At 43.6% G+C, this 22,968-nt stretch overlaps 1 protein-coding gene across 3 annotated transcripts in view; it reads left to right on the top strand.

Annotated features, from left to right (window-relative positions):
* The window catches only part of SLC25A13 (solute carrier family 25 member 13), a 119,637-nt gene that overhangs the window by 89,237 nt on the left and 7,432 nt on the right, over window positions 1-22,968 (top strand). For all 3 annotated transcript variants that reach the window (XM_083469060.1, XM_083469059.1, XM_083469061.1), the window contains 2 exons: window positions 8,838-8,978; window positions 18,088-18,226. In XM_083469060.1, the coding sequence (XP_083325186.1) occupies window positions 8,838-8,978; window positions 18,088-18,226 (280 nt within the window). The remainder of the gene's footprint in view (window positions 1-8,837; window positions 8,979-18,087; window positions 18,227-22,968) is intronic.

Here is a 22,968-nt window from a genome sequence, read left to right as displayed (position 1 = left end):
CAAAATGTATGCACCCTCGGATACTCCTGGAGTCTGTGCCACCCCAGGGAGTGATTTTTGCAAGGATTTGAACTGGGCAACTTTGTTAGAAGCATCTGTGTTTGGCACAAAGGATAAATAGCAAGAATGCTTCATGCATATTTTTTTGCTTTTGCTTCCAAGCGAAGAGTGTTTGATGCAGTTGGTGTAAAGTGTACTTTGGGTATTGTTTCAGATCATTGCAAAACACGTGAGGATTGCAGCTTTTGTGATCCTGGTGGTTTAATTTAATTTAATTTAATTTCGGGAATATGTGTTACTGTTGTGTGAAGAAAAATGAAAACTTTAGCAGTAAGCAAAGACCTTGTTCTGATTAAGTCATTTTATTTGGCAGACGCCTGCATTATGGATAAAATAAAACACTGCACTTTATTCCAGTAGGGGAAAAGATACTTGTGGTGGAGTGTGTGTGTGTACAGTATTTAGGAAAGAAGTTGTTCCTCTTCTGTGTGTGGAAAAAAATAGATTCTTGTTCTGTGTGTGTGGAAAAAAACAAGATTTGAACTTCTCTAGGGAAGGGGAGTTATCTGTAGTATAGCATATAGGAATATGCTGATACTCCATAGGGAATATTGGCTTAGATAGCTAGATCCATTTCTGAGGTATAATTTGAGCAGCATCAAGCACCTAGAATTTTGTTTTCACTGAGTAATTCATTCTCCTGAATTGATACAGCACTGGTATCAACCGAAGTCTGTTATGTAGGGATGAGAGTGGTAATTTCTGGCAGGATTGAAGTTACTTATGTGAGCCCATTTTTACCTTTGGACTACATTTTTTTTAAGTGTTATTTCCTCTGTTGCCCTTTCTTTCTTTAAGAAAAGTTAAGCATTTTTTCATTTTAAGAAAAAAAAAGAGAAGGCGCTGCTTTGAAAAATAATTACTTCAAGCTTCTTTGCTGTCCATTATGAATTATTGGTTTTCAAATTTAACGTAATTTATAGTGTTGCTTGGTTTTTCTTCAATTAGTGTGCTCTTCTATCACCACGTTCAAATGCAATCCAAGGTTTTCACTTTTACTAGAATACAATTTTTTATTTTTTATTTTAAAAAAGATCCCTAGCTCCCCACCCCACACACCTGTTCTTTCAGAAAATTAAAAGGGATACAGTCCCATGTGGTACTCTAAAAGATAGCAAATCTATCAGGAATTCATGTTTTTCTGCTGTTTAACCTTTTATGGAGCTGAGTGGATCATTCCCTCGATCCCACCAGTCAGGCTATGCTTACCCAGTTTCTACAAGAGCCATACAAGGAGGTATTGCTACAAGATCTATGGCAATGAGTAAGACTGAAACGGAAGATGTTTGTTGATCTGTTATAATTGTCCCATCTTACAATTTGCCAAGGAAGAAATTGCTTGGTGAGTTGTTAACTTCAGAGCAGGAGTACAGATGATAATTGATAAGGTTTACATTCTCACTTTTCAAATATAAAACATTCCTTACATTTCAGGTGGCCTGGAAAGTAGTGACAATTTTATGGACCCTCACCTGGGTAGTTGTCAAGCTTGACAATTTGTACCAGAATGTGTTATTATTTAATATTGCATTTCATGGCATGCCGTTGCTGTTGTGTTAACGTTTGTTTGCTCCAGGTGATTGAAATCTTATTGCTGGACCACTAAAAAGAACTGAATTAAGAAGAGAGAAATAGTTATGAATATTTTTTTAAAAAGGTTGCTACAGTCTGCAAATGCGCAAATAAAGGCAAAGGGGTGGTATCATAGATTTAATTCAGCTACTAGACCTTAAGACATGGAAGGTCTGTAAATCATTAAATGTTACTACTTCTACTACTTGCAGTCAAAATAGACACATACTAGAGGCAGAGCCAAATGTTAACATATTTGACAAACCTGTGACTTAATTGCTTTTATAACATCAATCAAATAGGCTCCACTTTGATTTCTTGGCTCAGCTTCTGAAGAACTGCTATAGCTAATAAAGTGAAAAATATCAAGTCTTCTGTTTTTATAGCACAGAACTGGTCAGAGCTTGTAAATAAACTATATTTTTCCTACTTAGACATGCCGTTAGAAAATTAGAATGAGGAAATCTTAAATTTTTTCGTCTTTTTCCTCACTAAATTAAATCTGTGCCATGTTAGTAGAAATATTACTGTTTCATATCGTTTAATTCCATGGTTTCGTGCAGCTTACCTTACCAGCAATTTTTTTTAAAAAAGAAATCTTCAGCATTTTGTAAGATAAAAATGTACTGCCGAAGTCCTTAAGTTGTGTGTTCATATTGTGCTGGGCTGATAAATCCCGTTTTGTTTTGTTTTTTAAATAAGAGGGGAGCATTCCTCAATTAAAAAAACCCCCGCTTTTCTAGTAATTTCAAAACGCAAGAAGTATGTTGTCACACTGGTTCTCTGCTTATTAAGATTTGAGTAGCAGAAAAGCAAAGAGAAGTGAGATGAGCTGATACCCGGTTGGGACTCTATTTTCTTCAGGTGTTAGGGGCATCATCACCATCATCATTTATTTATTTATTTCCTACACCTTTTCTTCAGAAGTGGGATTCAAGGCAGCTCACAAAAATGAAAACTAACATGGATAAAAACACAGAAAGCTTAAAAAAAGATAAGTTAAAAAGTAATTAAAGTATAACAGAATTAAAATAAAATAAAAACAGATCAAATCTAGTAAACAAACTAGTAAAAAAAAAACCCAGTCAGTTGTTCCCCAAAGCCCACCACCATAAAACAGTCTTTACCTGCTGGTAGGACAACAAGGAGGGACCCGGGTGGCACTGTGGGTTAAACCACAGAACCTAGGGTAGAAGGTCAGCAGTTCAAATCCCCGCAACGGGGTAAGCTCCCATTGCTTGGTCCCTGCTCCTGCCAACCTAGCAGTTCAAAAGCACAAAGTGCAGGTAGATAAATAGGTACCACTCCGGTGGGAACGTAATTTCCATGCACTGCTCTGGTTCGCCAGAAGCGGCTTAGTCATGCTGGCCACATGACCCGGAAGCTGTACGTCGGCTCCCTCGGCCAGTAAAGCGAGATGAGCGCCGCAACCCCAGAGTCGGCCGCGACTGGACCTAATGGTCAGGGGTCCCTTTACCTTTACCTAGGACAACAAGGAGGGAACCAGTCTAGCCTCTCGAGGAAGGAAGGCTCTCTAGGAATGCTCTGTCATTCAGAGGAGCCAAGATGGCTCTAAATTTCAGTGGACTAAAATAAGATCCCTGCCCTTCATGTACCACCCTGGTTAATAACTTTGTAAGTTGCTAACTTTGACCAATATTGTCATACTTTTTATTGAAGCCTGTGGTGCAGCTAGCTCTCTAGTTGCAATCAGAGGTCTGTAGCTCCTCCCTAAAAAACAGGGTAGCTGCATGATCTGCTTTAAACATGACAGTCCTCTGTTTGAAGACATCTTCTCCATCTGAAGGGCTTTCTGGTCCACGTCTGGTTTAAAGAACCATGAAAAGAGAGCAGGGAGGGCCTTGTGGGTGCCTATCAAAAGTTTTCCACTAAGGCAGCAGGCACACATGGGTCAACTGATCACTGCATCCCCTACTATTGTGAGATATATTGTATTTCTGCTTAAATAATACTTATTAAAGAATTAGCACATGTACTGGGTTTTTTTGGGGGGGGGGCAAATACTTTTCTTATTCCCCACCCCCCATGCTTTAATGACAGATTTCCCCTATTTTGGCAGTGCATATGTGGCCACCCTCTCAGCAATAACATTGTCGAGCAGGAAAATGTGTGGAGTGGAAAGGAGCAGCCAAAGTTATCAAAAGGCTGGATCTCCTAGTATTTGGAATTTGTTAGTGTAGAACAAAAGGCAACTAAGTAGGGGCTTTTAAAAAAACCAAAATTATCCTCTTTGGGGACTCCAGATACTCCTGACTAGCCATTCTTGGGAACAGAATGCAGGGTTCTTCCTAAATTCTTTTGATAGTCCATGCGACCTTGTTTTTTGAAAGATGTTCAGGTACAAAACCCTTTACTCACAAACTGGCTTTTCCCAGCGTTCAAGCTGTTCCCTCTATCTTTAACAAGGCAAACACAGCGGTTGCTTACACTTAAATAAATGGTATTTTTCAAAACCTGAACCTCATTGTGTTTGCAACCAGTTCACTGGGGATCCCTCCCTTCCAGGTCCAGAATTCTATGATTCTATGATTTGCAAAAGTTTGCCGTGTCCTCTCAGGAGTCTGAGGTGCAGGATATGGGAAGGGAGAAGAAGCAGAAAAGGAGAAGAAGTTGCATTTATCATTTCACGCTTTCCTCTTAGTTCAGTTGCGTCTAGTGACCTGAGAGCTTCCTTCAACTTGTTTTTGAGTGGTGGGTCAAGCAAACAATCAAGTTTCTTTCCCTCCTAAATGGTAATTAAGGTGGTCAGCAGCATTGTGGTAATATTTCCCTCCCCCTCCTAAGTGATGGAACACTCTTCTTTCAGACAAAGGAGAAATATCCGATTCCCTACCCCCTCCCCATTTCTCCTGGGGAGTGCAGAGAAAATATGATAAAGAAAGAAAGAAAGAGAAAAGAAGAATGATAGACACGTGTGTACAAGGTTATACTGCCATCGAGAGGTGTCTAGTGATATTGTGGTTTTTGTTTTTTGTTTTGAAGTCAAGAGTTGTCACTGAAAAAGTGCAGAAACAAATTTCCATAAAAATACATATTAACCTACGGTAGAGAGTGGATGAGGCGACTTAGGGCTGTCGTGTTGTGTGGTCTCTGAGTGCTGAAACAATTCAACATTGATCCTCATCTTGCTGTTCCATAAAAGCGTTCCAGCAATATTTATTATTTTAAAAACAGAGTGATATTTTAACTTTTAAGTGCTTTTTTGTTTTTGTTTTTACTTTTTTTTAATCGAATCCTTGCATATATAATGTAGTTTATGGGATGTCGCTGAGGTCTCTGAAGCAGCAGTGTTTTTGCGCAGGAGGGCTTTAAATTCCTGCAGACTGCCATGACATAAACCCCTTTTCTTTTGTTTGTTTGCTTGCGAGTATAACATTCTGATCCCGCTGTTCCTCCAGAAGCTCCTCGGAAGCCTCACAGCAATCTGTGAGGTAGGTTAGGGCTGACAGATCTTGGCTTGCCCTGGGCCACCTAGTAAGCTTCCTCCTTGAGTAGGGATTTGGTCCTGCACTCAGACCCAACATCCTGGCTCTGGGCTGGGGACCCTGTGACTCTCAAATTTAACTCAGGCAGCATGGCCAATATGTAGGAATAGTGGGAGTCCCATAACATCTGGAGGTTCACAGTTTTCCAATTCCTGCTCTAACTACTGTGCAGCATTGACAGAAGCAAATACCACTGTTGGTTAGGCCGTGGCATTCCTACGCATATGCCTCCAGAGTGATTTTGGACCAGTCGCTGTCGCTCAGCCTAACATACCTCACAGGGTTGTTGTGTAGGGGTTTTTTTTGGGGGGGGGGACAACGCATGTATGAACCCATGTTGAACTCTTTAGAGGAAAGGTGGGATATAAAGGTAACAAACAAAAAAGCCTGCCAATGCATTGGTAGTACAGTGGTACCTTGGGTTAAGAACTTAATTCGTTCTGGAGGTCCGTTCTTAACCTGAAATAGTTCTTAACCTGAGGTATCACTTCAGCTAATGGGGCCTCCCACTGCTGCCGCACTGCCGCTGCACAATTTCTGTTCTCATCCTGAAGCAAAGTTCTTAACCCGAGGTACTATTTCTGGGTTAGCGAAGTCTGTAACCTGAAGCGTCTGTAACATGAGGTACCACTGTACCATACTTCAGTGTGAAATTGTTGTGGAAGCCTTCCAGAACTTCAGTCTACCGATGGTAGAATAAGAGTGGCTGGGTATATTTATAACTGTTTCCTCTTCACCATTACTGTGTGTGTTGCTTTCGATGATTTTTTTTTAAAAAAATCTCCTCAGGCACCATCATGGTGCTTAGTCACAGACATATGAACAGAGTCAGTGCCACTGATGGAATGCCATGTGCAGACCTCAGCTAGCCATGTACTTGAAGCGCAGGTGAAACTTAGTGATGGGATGAACTCTGAAATTGCATATATTAAGCAAATGTGTTCAGTCTGCTGATTTGATACTTTGTCGCTGCCAGGCAAAACAATTAAACTTCGAAATATAAATAAATAAAGCCACAAGTTGCTTTAGCTTAGTCCTACTCAGAGTAGACCCGTTGAAAGGAATGCCCCTTGACTTCATGGTGTCTGCTTGGAGTGAGACTAGTATGAATACCACCCCATATCGATCATAGTATTATCGGAAGCTTCCTTATACTGAGTCAGAGCATTAAGTCCATCTAGCTCAGTATTGTCTACTCTGGCTGGCAGCAGCTCTGCAGGGTTTCAGGCAGGGTTTGCTGCCAGCTGTGTCTGGGACCTTCTGTGTGCAAAGCAGGTGTAAACACCAGTTTACAGCTGGAAGAGTACACAGGGGCTGGTCTTAACTCTCAGAAAAAGCTGTAACAAAAAGGTGTGTTTTTCCTTGTCACCAGAAGCACCCAGCAGTTGGCGGCTCCATTGAGATGATATACATTGATAACCTGGGAATGGGTATATGGACAATGCTAGCTCAGTATTATCCACAGTCACTGGCAATGTCTCTCCAGGATTGCAAACAGAAGAAACAGGGTGGGGTGGGGGCTTTTGCATACAGAGTATACGATCCCCCACTAAGCGTTCTCCTATCTGCACTTTCACTGTGGTAGGATTGCAGAGTTCCCAGACTTTTCGTTGGAAAGGGGCCGCAGTTCAGAGCTTTCGCGCAATTTGCTCTCCGTCTGGCATACTTAAGAGCCTCCATCATTTGTTTCATTATTTAAACGCAGCTTGCAAAGGCTGCCACTTTCCAACAAGCTTGGTGGTATTTCACACGCCAAACCTGCATTTTAAAATAGTGCAGATTTTCAAAGCCGCTTAGCAGCCCGTTTCTGAAACTTCGGGAGGGATATCATTCTCGTCTTAATTATTTCAATATAGGCATGGTATCCACAGTTGCAGCTCATTAAAATAAATAGAAGGAAATGGCTAATCGCATATCAATTGTGGAAAATACTAGAGGAATGCCCAGGCTGGACTCGGAGTTGGGTTTTTGGCTGGAGATCAGAAACTAATGAGTTGGCCTCTAATAACCCCGAGTAGTACCATTGATTTCAAAGGGCTTTAAGACTTGAACTGTCATCCTTGCCTTGTTAACATAATCCATCTGCGTCAGATTCCCTCCATGTGTTTTTGAGAAAATGCCTGCGAGGCCCCATGCGCTATGGGGATGGCACAGCAGAACAGATACAGCACACTTCTCAGCATTCTTCCCACACTAGCACATTTAATACAACATTGTCTGCTATCATTGGCAAGCATAGCAGTGTAGCCCCGGGAGTATGAGTGCAGGCAAAACCAGCACAGGAAACCTCCAGAGGCCCTTGCGTGTGACACAGGAGTTTCATCAGAGTCCGGCTCCCTCTGTTGCCCTTCTGGTTTTCTTCCCTCCGTGGCCTCTGGCCAAGAGTGGGCACAGGCAGGTAAACAATCCATCATCTTCTGCTTCCTCTCAATTACTCTTGGGGACATTTTGAAAAATGGTTTCGTGCCTTATATCCAGGCTCACCGCGACAGAGATTGAGGATTTGCAGGGATGCATTTGCAAGGAAAACAAAACCAAAACAATACTGATCCACTGGGTCCAGGAGCCACACAAGCTCTGCAGCAACCCAGGGCACTCATTCTTTCCCCTTTTGTATACCAACCTCAGAGACTTGCTTTCCCCAGGTGTCCAGCCCTGGAAATCACAGCATTCCAGTTCAGGGGATGAACTAACCCAATGCCTTACTTTCTCAGAGATGGCTGGGTTTGAGGGAGAAGAGGGTTGTTTTCTTTTTCTTCCAGGACGACTGGTTTACATCCCAAATCTTCCAAGCTTTTCCTAGTTGTCATATGTAGGATTAGCTTTATTAGTGATGCACTTTGTCTGCTTAAGTATTGTTGTTTTAACGGGCTGTTGGCAGTTCCTCATGACTAACTACGTTAAGCAAATGGCCACATCATCCTTACCCAAGGTTTCTAAAAAAACAAATGAAAGTAAGCTACCGAGTTGTTAAAGAAACTCTTGGTTTCCTGCTTGAGTTCTAGTGCTCTCTGGAGCGAATTGAATAAAGTAGGACTGCCTTTTGCATAGAGAAAGGATGTTCACATCAGATTAGCAGCAACTGAGTAAGATGCCATTTGAGGATATACAAACTTTCAGTTCAGTAACTTTTCTAAAGCGGAGGAAATTAGTTGTTGTAAATACATATGTTCCACAGCACTTTCTGTACGGGAGCCAAAACAGGGAGAGAGAGAAAGATTCTGCCAAATTTCCTTCTTTAGTAGACTGTGATAGATGCTGCCAGGCAGATTTCATTTCTTCTATTTAGTTAATAATTCAGCCTTGAAATGTCTACGGCTAGCTTTACTCTACTCCTGGCCTTCCAGAATCATGGAAATAGATGTTACTGACTTCTTTTTAAGCAAAGCTGTACGGAGGTCACGTTACAGTGGCGTATGTTTATCTAAGGGTTGTTTAGCTCATTGTGTTTAACAGACCAGCAGCTTTTGATCCATAAATCAATTGCAATTAAAATGCATAATTAACCAGTTCATTTTGCACTGCAGTTTGGAAAGCAATGTTGCTGTATCACCTCAATTCACCCCTATCCTTGTGAAGGCACCATTGAAGTACATGGAGACCCCGTGCCAGCAGCATTTGGAGAGTTCTTCCTTTCTGTACTTCACAGCGAGGACATGTTCACAGGGCCACTCATGTGTTTTCCTTTCCCCACTCTAGGCTGGAGCATCTCAAGTCATTTTCACAAACCCACTGGAAATTGTCAAGATCCGCTTGCAAGTGGCTGGGGAGATCACGACGGGTCCACGCGTTAGTGCCCTTACTGTACTGCGGGACCTGGGATTTTTTGGCCTCTACAAGGTAAATACATCTTGGTTGTCAATGGAAGAGAATATGCTATTTAAACTGTTGTTTGAAACTCGCTCTTTTCAATAGTTAGAAAGTGGCATATTTTTTAAAAGTATCCAAAAACAAAGAAACGCCGGTGTCCAAAAATACAGTGAAAGAAACCTCAGTACCTGTAGCAAAAGCTGCTAAAGTTTATTTGAAATTTCTGTCAGGCTCACGTGGCTTAAAGGTCTTAATTCTAGACTACCTCAGGCCCCATCAGCATACCAACTAGACCTTGAACGTCATCAAGCAATGTCCTCGTGTGCTTCTGCATTCTCCTGTTCCTTGGACTTAAGCCAATATACGTCTCAATTCTAAACACTGTTATTTAGAAGCAATCGCCTAGTCTCTGAGCAACACCATGTTGATCTGCTCTGGTGTCACAGTAGTCCTTTGTTACCTCTTTGCCAGGGAGCCCTGGCTGATGAGGTCACCATTTCTGTAGCTGCCATTGGCTTAGCTGCTGTGATGCCTTGGAAGTTCTGGCCAATCTGACTGAGCCAGGTTGCTGTGCAATTAGGGGAAATTAGGAAACTTTATCTTCTGGACTCCCAAGGTCTGTGTGTTGACCTTAGAAGCACACATGTACAATACTGTTGGGGAGGGGAGCTAGACTGTGAGAGCAGCAGAATGGGAGTGAGTTGAGGGCCCCTTCCCTCCAACTACTTTACTGCTCCCAGTTGCCCCCCGCCAGCCCCCCCCCAAAAAACAGTTCATGAAAAACATGAACTACTGTTGCATACATTTGTGTGTTACTTCTTGCTTGATCCTGGAATTGTTCCTAAATATTGTTTGATACCTTACAACTCATCCTAATAGCTGCATTCTAGTTAAATGTTGTCCATAACACCCTACCCCCCAAAAAGATACTTTTGTAGTTGCATGCTTTTCTTAGCCCTAGTGTGACATTAAAATTCTACCTATTGTTAGGGGGAATAAGGTTGGAAGTCTTGTTTAGATGGTGGGCCATGTAATAGAATCATAGAATGGTAGACTTGGAAGGACCTGAGGGTCATCTCGTCCAAACCCCTGCAATGCAGGAATCTTTAGCCCAACATGGGGCTCGAACCCACCATGATGAAATTAAGAGTCTCATGCTCTCCATACCGAGCTATTTGCTTCCCTGTGTGGTGATGGTGAAACCACTCTGCCAATACAAGAGCTAGTGCCACTAGTGGATGCTTTCCCTCCCATTAGCGGTAAGTCAAGAAAACATTCACCCATTCAAAAAAGTACCGTATTTTTCGCCCCATAGGACGCACCGGCCCATAGGACGCACCAAGCTTTTTGGGGGGAAATAAAGAAAAAAAAATTATTTCCCCCAGGCGCTTGTGGGGCCGGCAGCAGGGAGAAGCGCTCTTCTCCCCGCCGCCCGCCTTCAGACCAGGTCCGGGGACAGCGGGAAGACGCGCTGTGCCTCCCCGCTGTCCCCGGAGCTTGCGGGGCTGGTGGCGGGGAGAAGCACACGTCTCCCTGCCGTCAGCCTCCAAACCACATCGGGAGACAGCCTCCCCGCTGTCCCCCGACCTTGTGGGGCTGGCGCTGGGGCTCTCCTGAAGCCTGGAGAGCGAGAGGGGTCAGTGCACACCGACGCCTCTCGCTCTCCAGGCTTCAGCGAAAGCCTGCATTCACCCCATAGGACGCACACACATTTCCCCTTCATTTTTGGAGGGGAAAAAGTGTGTCCTATAGGGCGAAAAATACTGCTAATAAATTCCCCTTTGGCTTGCCATGTAAACACATCTGAGCAGAGTTAACATTAGTTACATACCAGCTTTGTTGTATATGTGCATACTAAACATTTGGAAGTCTTTAAAAGAAGAAGGAAGGAAGGAAATATGAAGGGATTCCATGTACATGTTGCTTCATTATTCAGTCACGCCAGTCGGAATTGCTTGTTATCACGATAGCGAGGGAATTTGCATGCGTGAGCTGTCTATTTTGTGTGTTTTCAGTCTGGGGAGCCCTACCAGAGCCGTCTTTACCTGGGGGTGCAAGGGGTGCAGGGCACCCCGGCGCCGAATTCTGGGGGGGCACCAAATAGCGGGCAGGCGGGCGCGCAGCTTCCCTCCCTCACGGCTGCAGAGATTGCTCTCCTGCCAAAACAGCATGGGAGAGAGTTGTGCGCCCACCAACCATATGGCTGGCGGGCACACAGCTTCCCCCCTGCCACTATCCGTGTATAGGATGATGTCATCTAATACACAGGAAAATATGGTAATTTGGGGGCGCTGGGCAGATCTTTGCACCCCGGTGCTGCGTATTCATGGTAATAAATGGGAATTAATGTGGGGTGTTTGCCTCCCCATTGACTTGTTAGCATTTTAGCTGTCTTATTGCAGTCTTTTCTATGGAATAGTTCCCTTGAATTTGCATTATGGCATTGCTTGGGCAGGAAGAGACCGAAGGTATGGTCCAAAGAGGTGGGGGGGGGGACCGCAGGACTGGGGAGTGGGAATCTAATTTGGGCCCCCAATCCTCTCTGTTAAGCCATCAATACTGTCTCCAGGCCAGCACACCTGCTGTGGGTTCCATGACAGGAGAAAGGTGGAAATGTAAGAAATAAATGTAAGGAAATAAATAATATCAGAATAAGAAGGGAGGGGAATGTGTTAAATACTCCACAATCTCAAGGCTGTGACTTTTTTTAAAAAAGGTAAAATTGTAGCTTTAATTATAAACTAATGCTTAACTATGAAAAAAACTCTTAAGCGGCTTACATACACTAAATTATGCATTCAAATTATTTGTTAAAGGTTTAGAGTTAAAAGCAATATTTTAAAAATTCAAAATAGAAATGAAACTAGAGCAGCTAAAAGCTGTATATTTCTCTGTGTAATTGTGCACCTTCATCAGCTTTTCATATTTGTGCCAAAATAGATTTACAGGAAAGTAGATTACATTTAACTGTTTGCAACTTTGCCTTTTAATTGTTCTAACCCCACCTGGGAACTTGGGGTGAAGTGTGGGTAAATAATAATAATAATAATAATAATAATAATAATAATAATAATAATAAATATTATTATTATTTCTTTTCTGAGTCACTTCCAGATTATAATTCTTAGCTAGACTGTGTATCACAATGTTTGTAATACTTACCTCTTCTCATGGACAAAGTTTATTTGTTATAATACTGTATATTACCTCCTCTGCCCACTTTTAACCACCAACCTTTAAAAAAAATGCCATTTGAATTACATTTGTTGTGATTTGAATTATATACCATGGAACAGAATGGCATGTATGAAGAAGTAAAATATAACTCCCTATTGTTAGTGTTATTATTTATTTTAAAAATTAATACATTAAACACTTCCCAACATTCTTAGGATTTTTTGCTTAGTAATTTAACAAGAACATGTTTGTTAGCATGAAAGTTAACCTTTTAATTTATCATGTTATTTATGATGGGTGTTCCTGTTAGAGGAATAGCTATTAGATGAGGTCGCTTTTCCTGTTTTAATGCCTTTTTATCCAGCTTTCTGAATAGCTTTAGTCCTTTGTACTTTCCTCCAAGTTATTTTAATTCATTTTAATTTTTTCTCAGCAACTTTAAAGCAAGCTCCGGTGGGGTAGCCGTGTTAGTCTGTTGCTGCGTAAAGGAGACTAATAAATTAGGTGCTGAGATGGACGAATAAATTGGTCTTAAAGTCTAATAAATTGTGTGTTTTGATAGACTGGGGCCCACTCTATCAGATGCATGAAGTGTAATCCTCAGTTGCAAGGTATCTAATCACAGGGGAGTAAATGAAAAAATGGAGAAGCTGGAATTAAGTGGCAATTCAGTTAGAGCTTGAATGTACGGAAAATAGGTATGAGAGGAGATCGCCAGGAGCTTCTGGAAGGGAGAGGGAACAGCGGAGCTTAGTTGGCTTCCTGACTCTGGTGTTATTGCAGTTTACCGGAATGGGAGGGATGAGGCAGCGGGGAGGTCAACATGGCATGCCTGCCCTTTGGTGCCAATCCGGTGCTCCTGCCAATGTGTCTGAACTACACTTGACCTTCCCCACTTTCTTGCCCCTTTCCTTCCCAGTAAGCTGCATAAGTGCCCCTCCCCACCCTCCCCACTTTTGATGACAACACAGCATATCTCAGCAATGCTGGGCAAATTAGCATCTGTAATGGGACAGGAAACCATTGTCTCCATTCAGGCCCAAATGAGTAGGATTGAACTTCTGTATACATTAAAATTCAACAGTTCTCTGCTGGAGCTTTCCCTGTCTAAAACAAGCATCTCTGGGGGATTCTCAGTGGAAGCAGGTGGGAGCCCCTACCTGACCACTTTTTAGAGTTGGATGTGCCATCTCCTTGGAATTGAGGCAGCAAACCTGACATGAGCTGGGAAGATCATTTCAAAATACTTGTATCGTTCAGTAAAACTAGTCCAGTTACACATATCTGTGTATTCAGTGTCGTTAGCACTGTTGTTTTGGTTTACGGGAGCAATATTTGCTCAAGTCCTTTGGACATAACTTAAAACTCTAAACTTGGAGCAACTCACCTTTCCATGCTGAGATGTCAGCCGAAGTCTCTCCAACTTTTCCCTGGGGCTTTGGAAGGCAGAGCAGGTGGGGGCTTCCAGGGAAGGTTGTGGGTTTTTTTGAGGGGGGGCGTGTTTGACGACGCTTGCTGCACTTCCGAATCGGAAGGGTTAAGTTGCCCGTGAAACCTAAGAGGAATGCTAACGGATCAAGAAATGACATGCTGCCTATTGTTTGTTGCTATAGGATCAAAATAACAATTATACATGCCAAATAAATTCTAAACCTGTAAGGTAGGAAAAGAGAGGATGGCGGTAAGTACAGGTGCCAGAAGCATTAAATAACCCTCTCAGACAAGGTGCAGTACTGTTGTCTTGAATTCTGCAAGGTCCCCCCAGTCTGGCATTTTTCCCCCTACACGAGACAATGTGCATTCACTGCAGGAGACTAGGTTAAGCCTGCGTCTCCCAGACCTTCTGGCTCCTTATGCCCAACCCTGACACAGAGGTGCCTTTGTGAGTATAATTACCCTCCCCTTGTAGTAGAAATAGTTTATTTAGATCCCCCCCTACTTTTTTTTTTTACCTCAGGTAAGGCTGGAATAAGCGAGAATTAGCATGCTAAAGAACCTGCCCCAGCTCTGACTTCTCTGAGTTGATTATCCGAACCTCCCGACAACCCATAGCTCTTTTTCTCTATTGGTTTGTTCTCTTAAGATACGATCCAGTATTAAAGGCCCGAGAGGCCCAAGAGAAACGATGTGGCAGTGGGGAGTCAAATTAGCTGGCTGGTAAAGGGAATGCCTTAATAAATAAACACCCCAAAAATGTCATGCCCAGCAGGGCTGTGTCTTGGTTGGCAGAATAAACTCAGGCAGACAATCGTCATAATTTACCTGAGGACTAATATGAAAGCATACACATCACTAAGGTACAGTGAGACTGGCGATCTGGAACACGCTTAAAAGTAGGAAGCAAGTTTCACTGAAAACTATACGAGAACTTGCTTCACAGCAAACTGTTTCCTTAGCATTTTCAGGATGCATTGGCCATTCTCCCTTAAAGCCTTCCTAATTGGCATTAGCTGGTTGCAGGTGATTAACTTGCAGTTAAATGAGGCCTGCCTGTAAACATGCTTTTCCCAGACTTTAAAACCGAGTTGGCGAGGGGAAACTTTAGACTGTTGAGATATTGGAAAGGAGCCAAAGGTGGTGGTTAATAAAGTGAATCCGAGTTTTGATCCAGCTTTGTTTACACATAGCTGAACAAAGCTTGACAGATATTTTCTGCCTTGAAAGCTGAAAGCATATTACCAGAGGGTCTTTTATATATATATATATAGAAGTATGCTATTTCCATCTCTGGAAAGAGATTACTGTAAAAGTGAGAAGAGAGTGCCGCTTAAATTCCATTAATGATTTTGAAGAAACTGAAGCGTATATTTGCCATTTCTTTATCTGAAGTTCTGTTCTGTCATTGGAAAGCAGAACAATATGCACCAATTTTTATATGCAGAAATCTATTAAATCTCAACCAAAATCCTGCCCAAGCATAAAGGGATGCTCTACAGGCTCAGGCTAGGACGGGGCTGGGGAACATCTGCAGCCCTCCAGATGTTCTTGGGCTACAACTCCCAGCATCCCTGACCACACTCTGAACTAGCTGAGGCTGATGGGAGTTGGAGTCCAACCACATCTGGAGGACCACGGGTTCACAGCCCTGGGCTAGGACACTGCTGAACCCGCGTGGAAAGTGTGTACCAGGAATAGCTTTCTGTGTTCCTTTGATGTTAAACCTGGGTGGTGTTGAGAGGGAGCTCATAGGTCAACCTTAAGGTTGTGATGGGACAGAGAGAGAAGGACATGAAGGACTCTGAAAGATCCTAATCAGTATCTTGAAGTGCAATTGAAACAAAAGGCATCTGGGTGACAGCCTGGAAAATGAAGTAAGACTAATGAACTCTCCTGTGACAAAAGGCATAATGCATATTTTTCCCAACCCTTTGGGGAAAATTTTTGAGATGAAAGAATACTTGTTCATTTCCTGCATTGCCTGCCAGAGAGTGCAACAAATCACAAGGTTGCCTGCCAAGTCGGTAGAACCCGGAAGAGTGTTTGTCTCTAGGAATGCGACTCGCTGCATTTATGAGCCCCTTAGGCATGCTTTGCGCCCTTGTAGCAAATGATTGCAGGAGTGCAACCGTAGATGTTTGCTAAGAGAATAAAGGGGTAGGTAGGGAAGATGAATAGGAGTCAGTTTCACAGGTACTGTAGTTCTTTGATATTCTGTATACTAATACTAAACTCATTATCCGAGTGTGGATCCTTAATGTGGTAACAAGGGCACCACCCCTGCACAAGAGGAGGGTATAAGCAGACTTAGGGAAGTATGAACAATCTTTAGGTAAAAAACCCTAAGTAGAGGGGGGACACCCCCCCCCCAGCAGCACATTGAAAACTGACTGTGCTCAGTGTGCACAGAATTTTGTTGGAGGGATGTGTGGAAAGGAATCAGATATCCTGGAAAAGGACATGGCCAGCTGGAATCCTGAACAGGAGCAGTCCATGGTGCAACATTTTGTTTCCACTTTTGCTTTGCATTAATGGATGAGCACTGCCAACATGAATGAACGAGCGCTACGTAGAGGCAAAGTTAACAAGCGCTAGTAGGCTGTGTCTGCACTTTGGTACACATATGTTCTATCAGGGCAGGCGTTGCTTCTTGTTGCTTATGTTGCAATATCTGCGAATTCCAGGGCTGCCATGTTAGACTCTCACCCTGTGACCCCCATAGGTCATCCAGAGAAAAGTGTGGGTGCAGCTTGGTTTCTTTGCATTCTGTGTATCCCAAGTGTGCCTGCTTTTCAGTTGTCTTTTCTGTTACCCTTTCCTTAGGGGAAAGTATAGGTAAAGGTCAAAAGGTTGACTATCTGTGGATGAGCTGCATTTATAGTTCAAGGTATAAAACTAATTCAAAGCCATCACAGATCTCACGTTTTTGAAGGTGTGGGGAGCAAGGCTTGTTCTGCCTGCCGGTGATGATCCCAAAGGTCCCACAGCCACTCTGCTGACTGTCAGTGGCTCGATTTCAGGCTGAGATCTCTCCCAGCCCTCCTTGGAGATGCCAGGGATTAAATCAGAGACTTTCCCCATGCCAAGCAGATGCTGTACCACTGAGCATCTTTAGGCTGACCTGTTCAGGGACTCATGGAAGAACTGCCCATAGCTCCTCTCACCTGAGGAAGAACAGGTTATATATTTATATCCAAACAAACTACACTCCTATAAAGCAAAGTGTAATCAATATGGCAACTGACTTTTAAAGTTTGTTGCAGGCAGTCAGCATTTCCCCTCGTGCAGTTCTCAAGGCAGTCGTGCACCATTTCACAATGCCACAACTCTCTCCATGTTGGGCTGTGCCAGTGGAAGCTGTGTTTCCCCTTGCTGTTGTGCAAGACTGGTTTGCTGGCTTGTTTGTTCACAAACTATTCTGTGCCACTTGCCATACCAATCGCAAGGCAGCTGACAACCTTAAAAGACAATCCAGTAAACAAACAAACAAACAAACAGAAACAAAAAACAACACATTACAACAAATAGGATTATTGCAAACTGTGAAGGGCCTGCTATGCAGATTGAGTCTGTCTCCACAATTTTGAGTGCCAGGGAGCCTCAGCAGCTGTGCTGCCCATTTCCGCTTCTTGCACATTTCTATTACTTCTTATTTAGCAAAACTTATATACCACTTATTGTAACAAAACCTCTAAGCGGTTTTCAAGCAATACGATATTAAAATTACCAGTAAAAGCATAACATTTAAAACATGTAAAAAAAAACAAACCCACAATTAAAACCAACAGTAAACTAAAACATCAACATCTGCATGTCTGGATAGACTTGCCTAAACAAAAATGTTTTAAGCAGGTGCCAAAAAAAAAATACAGCGAAGGCACCTGCCTGGTACCAGTAGGCATTTGTGTCGGCCACATACTTAAATCTACATTGTGAGAACTTTTCTTGAAACTTCGCACAACACCTGGGATAGCTCAGTCAATAGAGCGTGAGACTCTTAATCTCAAAGTTGTGGGTTTGAGTCCTACGTTGGGCAAAAGATTCCTTCATTGTAGGGGGTTGGATGACTCCCATGGTCCCTTCTAACTCTGCAATTCTATGATACCTTTCCACAAGTGGGTGGCATTTTTACTTTGCCAGCAGAAAACCAGGAGTAGCTGATGCAGTGGTTCAGCGTCACAAAGCCATTGTATATCACCGGTAGTGAGTACAGCAGTAGTGAGCTTGGGGTTGCCCATGCATCCCAGCAGAGCCCCTCCTGCACTCCCACCAGTGCACTTGTGCAGACACCACTGCCCCCCTGCCTCCCCACCTTGTGCCACCCAGGTAAGCAACAGCAATGCTGGCGTCTTGAGGGTGGCTGCGCTGCACTGACTGTTCCTGCGAAACAGTCTATCCTTAACAAGCGTGCCTAAGAAGCTGGTTGGTTTCTGTGGTCTGCAACTTTATTCTGCGCTTCCTCTACCTTGCTGTGGTTCTGTCCATAATGCAGCTTTTCTTTGTTTGTTCTGTTTTCGTGTCCTAGGGAGCCAAGGCATGCTTTCTCCGCGACATCCCCTTCTCTGCCATTTACTTCCCCTGTTACGCTCACATGAAATCTGCTTTTGCAGGTGAAGATGGGCGGGTGAGCCCTTGGTCGCTGCTTCTAGCTGGAGCAATAGCTGGTAAGTAATGTTTTTTCTTGGGACGTTAATGTACCAGGGGTGGCGAAGCTCTAGTCTAGGGGCCAGGCTTGGCTGCCGGGGCATTTTTTAGGAAGCCACTCTCAACCATCCTACACCCGACCTCATGCATGACGTCATGCCCAAAGCTCCCAGTTGCCCAGTAAGGTGTTGCTGCCACCACCCAGCAGCTGACAGAGGGATAGCAGCACAACTTCAACCTCTCACTTGCTTCTTCCAGTGCATGTAGTTGGAAGACCTTTGTGTACATCCCCTATGCTTCCAAACGAAGGGCTTTAAAACAGCCACCCCCTCAAAAGTGTGGACATTTGAAGGAGAAGCACCAGGAGTTGGATGATTTCCAAGCCCTTGGTACTCATCCCTGCATGATAATGCTTACAATGCTTACAATGGTTCACTTGACTTAGAGCTTCAGAGGAAAGCATGCCAGGTGATTGGCAGCCCAGCAGCCCCACCTACCTGTCTGCTTTGGCCTGCTGGGGGGGGGGGCAGGCGGAGGGGAGATAAAGATCCAGCCCTCTGGCCAGAAAAGGTCCCCCACCCTTGTTCTGTACCCTTTGGTGCCTGGAGATTGCAAGTGGATTGGGCCCTTGAATAGTTTAATCTGTATCTAGTTGGGTCAGGAACTGTGACATGGACTTTTTTCAGTAGTGGAATTGCCATGGAGGTAGACTGGTCAGTGATCTGGAGGAAGCAACATTTTGAGCAAAGAGGTGATTATTTAGGACTAGCACAGGGAAAACTGGTGCCTCTGGATGTTATTGGACTTCTGCTCCCATCAGCCCCAACCAGCATGGCCTGTGGTCAGAGATGATGGGAGTTGTAGTCCAACAAACTTATGGAGGGCACCGCATTGGCTACCCTTAGGCTATAGTGCTGCCTGGCAGAGGCTCTCCAGGGTTGTAGGCAGAGGTGTGCCAGGGACTGATGCATTGCAAAGCATCTTCTCTGCTCCAAAGCTGTTTTCCTGCCCCTCCACTAGCAGGACCAGATTAAATGACATGAGGTTTAGCGTGCAGAGCCCCCACACCCAATGCTTTCCTTCTCCTAAGGCTCAGATTTCCTTGCACACATACCCATAGATGACTGTATCCTCCTATACATGCTGTGCCTGAAATCTGATAGAGGCTTTTGCAATTCTCTCCAGATTTGGAAAAGAAAAGAAAAAAGAATAACTTGGGAGTTTATAAAATGGATTGGCATCTGGTTTAAGCCATGTGAAAGGAAGCATGCGCCCGCACATGATGCATAATATAGCTCGTGGAACTCCTTGCCACATGATGATTTTGCAGGAAAAGGCTCATGGGCATCTTTTTAAAAGCTTGAGATGAATATGTGAAGGACTAGGTCTGCGAAGGGAGTACTGTGAATGCACAGAGAGATGCTGCCTGTTGTTCTGCTTTATAGGTCATGTCACCAGAATCTTAAGTGCTGGAGCTGGTGTGTTTGCCGGAGTCCGGGTGTCATATGCTGCTGGTGACCGACTGCTAGACCCTTGCTAGCCGGTTACATACAGCTGACTCAAGCATTGCAGCCAATCTGCACTAGGAATGTCTTCCATTTCCAGACTCTCTTATGTCAGTCTGTGATGGATTTGAATGTTGAAATGGTAATGCGAAGAGCTCTCTTTCGCCGGCATTTGGGTGGAGGCCATGAAAGGGGTTGCTTAAAAGTGGCTCATAAAAGAATATTCTTACTTTTGACGTCTCCCTGATCAGCAGACTTTTGAATGTTATGTTAATAATATAAGACTCCAAAGGCATGCCCCAAATCTATCCATGCCTTCTGACAGGAGGAGACCAAGCCATTATGATAAAAGAGAAGCTGCTGGCTGGCATAATAAACTTTGTTGACTATTGGAAAGGGTAGAGAGGGGAAAGCTCTCTCTTAAAAATAATAAAAAAGTTATACATAAAATAAAAAAATCTTTCTTTCCAGTATGGCTTAAATCAGCATATGTTTAAAGTAGCATATTTGAAATCCTGCATATAAATCTATCTAAAAGGTGAACTTCTGTTATTATGATAGATAATGGAAATGTAATGGCTCTGGGAGAAGCCAGGCCTCTTCTGCATGGAATGAAAAGGCAAATAGCAAATGCTTTTCCCCCCTGTCCTGCTGAGAAGCAGCTAAAGGGGCCCTGTGTAGAGTCACAGTTCAGAAAGCCCAGAAAAAGCAGGCATTGAGCATTTTGCCTTCTGTATTCCAAATGCGAGAGTATCAAAGCTAACTGCTCCCGTTCCTGAAACCACAGGCATTGACCCCAGCATTCAGCTCTTTCAGCGTTGGGCTCTGCTTCAGTCTGTGCTGAATACTCTGAGCAGAGCTCTAAGCGGTCCCTCTCTCTCTCTCTCACCTTCTTCTCCCCCTTTCCTTTCCCAACTTGGCATGTTTTTGCTCTCAACATGTACTGTCTATATAAAGAGGCAGGATATAATATCCGGATGCTCTTTGCAGCCAAATGTTCTCTACTACTGATGGCTAGATTATCCACTTCTGCTGTTGGTAGCTAAAAGGATCCAAGATGCTGGTTCACTCCCGGCTCTGCCATTTGCCTGCATGGACATGCGTCTTTGTTGCTTAGTTTGGAGGATGAGAACCAAGAGGTCTGAAGTGCTGGTTCGTAGACCACAAAATCAGCATATGCTGAGACTTTAAATAGGATGGCTTAGGAACATAGGAAGCTGCCTTCTACTGAATCAGGCCATTGAGCCATCTTGTATTGCCTGCACTAACTGGCAGCAGCTTCTCCAGACAGGGTTTTCTCCCAGCCCTACATATGGAGACAGCAGTCACGAAATTAAAAGACGCCTGCTTCTTGGGAGAAAAGCAATGACAAACCTAGACAGCATCTTAAAAAGCAGAGACATCATCTTGCCAACAAAGGTCCATATAGTTAAAGCTATGGTTTTCCCGGTAGTGATGTATGGAAGTGAGAGCTGGACCATAAAGAAGGCTAATCGCCGAAGAATTGATGCTTTTGAATTATGGTGCTGGAGGAGACTCTTGAGAAGACCAAACCTCTCCATTCTTAAGGAAATCAGCCCTGAGTGGTCACTGGAAGGACAGATCCTGAAGCTGAGGCTCCAATACTTTGGCCACCTCATGAGAAGAGAAGACTCTCTGGAAAAGACCCTGATGTTGGGAAAGATGGAGGGCACAAGGAGAAGGGGATGACAGAGGACGAGATGGGTGGATAGTGTTCTCGAAGCTACCAGCATGAGTTTGACCAAACTGCGGGAGGCAGTAGAAGACAGGAGTGCCTGGCGTGCTCTGGTCCATGGGGTCAAGAAGAGTTGGACACGACTAAACAACAACAACAACACATATGGGGATGCCCAGGGTTGAACTTCGGGCCTTCTGCATGCCATGCCACTGAGCCTCAGCACTTGCCTATAAGCCTTCTGCAGTTGACTATTCCATATTTCACACGTCTCTGGTGAACTCATTGTGAATGTTCACTCTTCAGTGCTGAGTCCCAGTTCCTCACTGCTGTGTTCTTTAAAAGAAAGAAAAGAAAAGAGTGTCCAGGCTTTAAGTATGCTTGGTTTTTGGGAAATGCAAGAAAGTCCATTCCCTGATGACTAAGCATTCGAGTATATCCAAACCACACTTGGAATCCTGTGTGGCAGTTTTGGTCGCCACACCTTAAAAAGGATATTGTACAGCTAGAAAAGGTGCAGGGAAAGGACAGCCAAAATTATCACGGGGTTCCTGTGAGGAAAGGCATACAATGTTTAATGATTATTTGTTTGTTTAAAAAAAAGGCGAATAAAAAGTGGTGGGGGAAAGAGGTATACGTATATAATAGAACATGGGGTGGAGAGTGAGAATTCCCCCTCTGTCTTTTATAAAGCTGGAACCTGGGTTCACCCAGTGAAGCTGAATGGTTAGTGGTATTCATGACAGAGATAGTGGGAGATTCAGGACACGGTGCAAAGCTAAATTGTGGACCTCGCTGCCACCATCTTTGGTGACGGACAGCTGCCAACTTGGATGGCTTTAAATTATCATTGTACACATTTTTTTGGAGGATTACAGCTGTCAATGGCTACCGGTCATGGCGGTTACTTCCCATACCAAGAGGCAGTGCCTGGGTGCATTTCCCTGTTTAGTTGTTCTGTTGTGAAGAGTAAGCTGTGGTAAATGTTGCCCAAGTTATCTGTACCATAGCTCTGGGCACCATTATATTCTAGTTATATGTATGACCTATAAAGCTCATCATGACTTCTGAGATCAAACAGGCTGCTCTCTCAGTGAAACCTCCAGGCAGCCAACCCTTTGAGAGATTGTCCGCTGCCTGCGTTCAGCTAACCCAGTGCTGATGGCATGCACCATTCTACAGCAGATGTTTATTTTGATTTGGGACTTTCAGGTTCTTATTTTTTAATTCATTATTATTTTGACAGTTTGTATGCTGCTCGATTCCAGTTGTGTCTAAGTGGTGTGTGGGAGACCCTGCACAAATGGACTCAGAATACTGAACACATGATTTATCCAAGCCATGAGGAGCCACTAACAGTGACTCCCAAGAAGTCTTTAGTGATTGAGCAAAGGAGATAAGGGATCAGGTGGTAATATAATTAATTACTCCTATGATACATGACTAGGCATAACATCCACAAGAGATTCAGTTATTAAAAAACTGCTCAGTTAGTACATTACTTTGTGCTGAATAGTCAGAAGACTATGGATTTAAAGCCGGGTCAATTGTAACCCAACAT

The sequence above is a fragment of the Podarcis liolepis genome, assembly GCF_965112155.1.
Source record: "Podarcis liolepis genome assembly, chromosome: 12".
In the NCBI taxonomy this organism is placed as follows: Eukaryota; Metazoa; Chordata; class Lepidosauria; order Squamata; family Lacertidae; genus Podarcis; species Podarcis liolepis.
The sequence above is the reverse complement of the archived record's forward strand: the minus strand, read 5'-3'. Positions and strand labels throughout refer to the sequence as shown.